The sequence below is a fragment of the Trichinella spiralis genome, assembly GCF_000181795.1.
Source record: "Trichinella spiralis strain ISS 195 chromosome Unknown Scfld5275, whole genome shotgun sequence".
NCBI classification, from domain to species: domain Eukaryota; kingdom Metazoa; phylum Nematoda; class Enoplea; order Trichinellida; family Trichinellidae; genus Trichinella; species Trichinella spiralis.
In genome coordinates, this window is record NW_003532214.1 from 1 (window position 1) to 1,051 (window position 1,051).

At 36.0% G+C, this 1,051-nt stretch overlaps 1 protein-coding gene across 1 annotated transcript; it reads left to right on the top strand.

Moving 5' to 3' along the window:
• Positions 1–307: 307 nt before the first annotated feature.
• Tsp_13822 (conserved hypothetical protein) lies at positions 308–969 on the top strand (the record flags this gene model as incomplete). The annotated part of the gene is made up of 2 exons (XM_003366853.1): positions 308–536; positions 864–969. Coding segments are annotated over 2 exons (335 nt in total), but the record flags the coding sequence as incomplete, so codon positions are not given.
• Positions 970–1,051: the final 82 nt, after the last annotated feature.

Consider the following 1,051-nt stretch of genomic DNA (forward strand, 5'->3'; position numbering starts at 1 on the left):
AAATATATTCAGTCAAAGGAACAGATCTATCGACGCAAAAGAAACAGAGAATATTACCCGCTGAGGGTGTTGAAAACTTTTTTGGAGAAAGTTATTCAGTAGTTCTTAGACAAATTGCTACCACACCGCAATAATGCCATGCCATTAAGTGCCCTTATATGTCCATTTCCATCAGTAAGATTTAAGCCCATTAGAAAATTTGATGATCACCAAGTAAAGATATATCGACGACCAAAGCGAGCTACTCAAGTGTGAAATTACACGCTGAAAAGAAAGTGTGAAAACGTACTTCTTTATCATTATCCAGCTAACGCGCTTGATGCTCTTGCATTGCGCCCAAACGATTATTACCCGATGGTATCCTTACTCCTACAGATTTTCGTCACTCACCCAATCACCTCAGCCAGCGCAAAACGAAGCTCTACTGTAGTGAAATATCTAAAAAGCTATTTCCGTTCTTCCATGACAGAAGAACGACTGAACAGATTTGCAGCAATGTGTACATTCATTCTGACATTTCCATTGATATTGACCTTGTAATAGAAAAGTTCAGTTTCAAAAGGGATCGAAATGTGTCGTTCATTTGAAATACAATTAAAATTATCAATTTGAAAGTTATTCTATCACGTGATTGAGATTCTAATTTTGTTTAAATGAAAAAAACGGCACTAACGGGAAGCCTTGGAAAGGAAGTGAATTTGTGGCGGCTATTGGAAAACTGTATCTGTTAATCAGGTTGACCATTTTGTTGGGCTCACGCGGGAATCTGAAGCTTGGCATAAAATCATAGGACGTTTCCTTGTGCGCAAACAAGTACAAAAGGTAAAAATCACAAACATCATTAAAATATATCTGAAATTCAGGTATGGATCACAAAGCAATAAATTAAAAGTGTATGAAAAACTGCAGATATTAATCAAACTGATGATAGCAGGATTGGCTGCACCACAGCTGCAATGTTCTCAGTGAAATAAATGCAAGTCTCATTTAACATAAATGTCGTAATTCCATTATAGGAATATATAAAGCAATAATAAAACAGATAAAATGA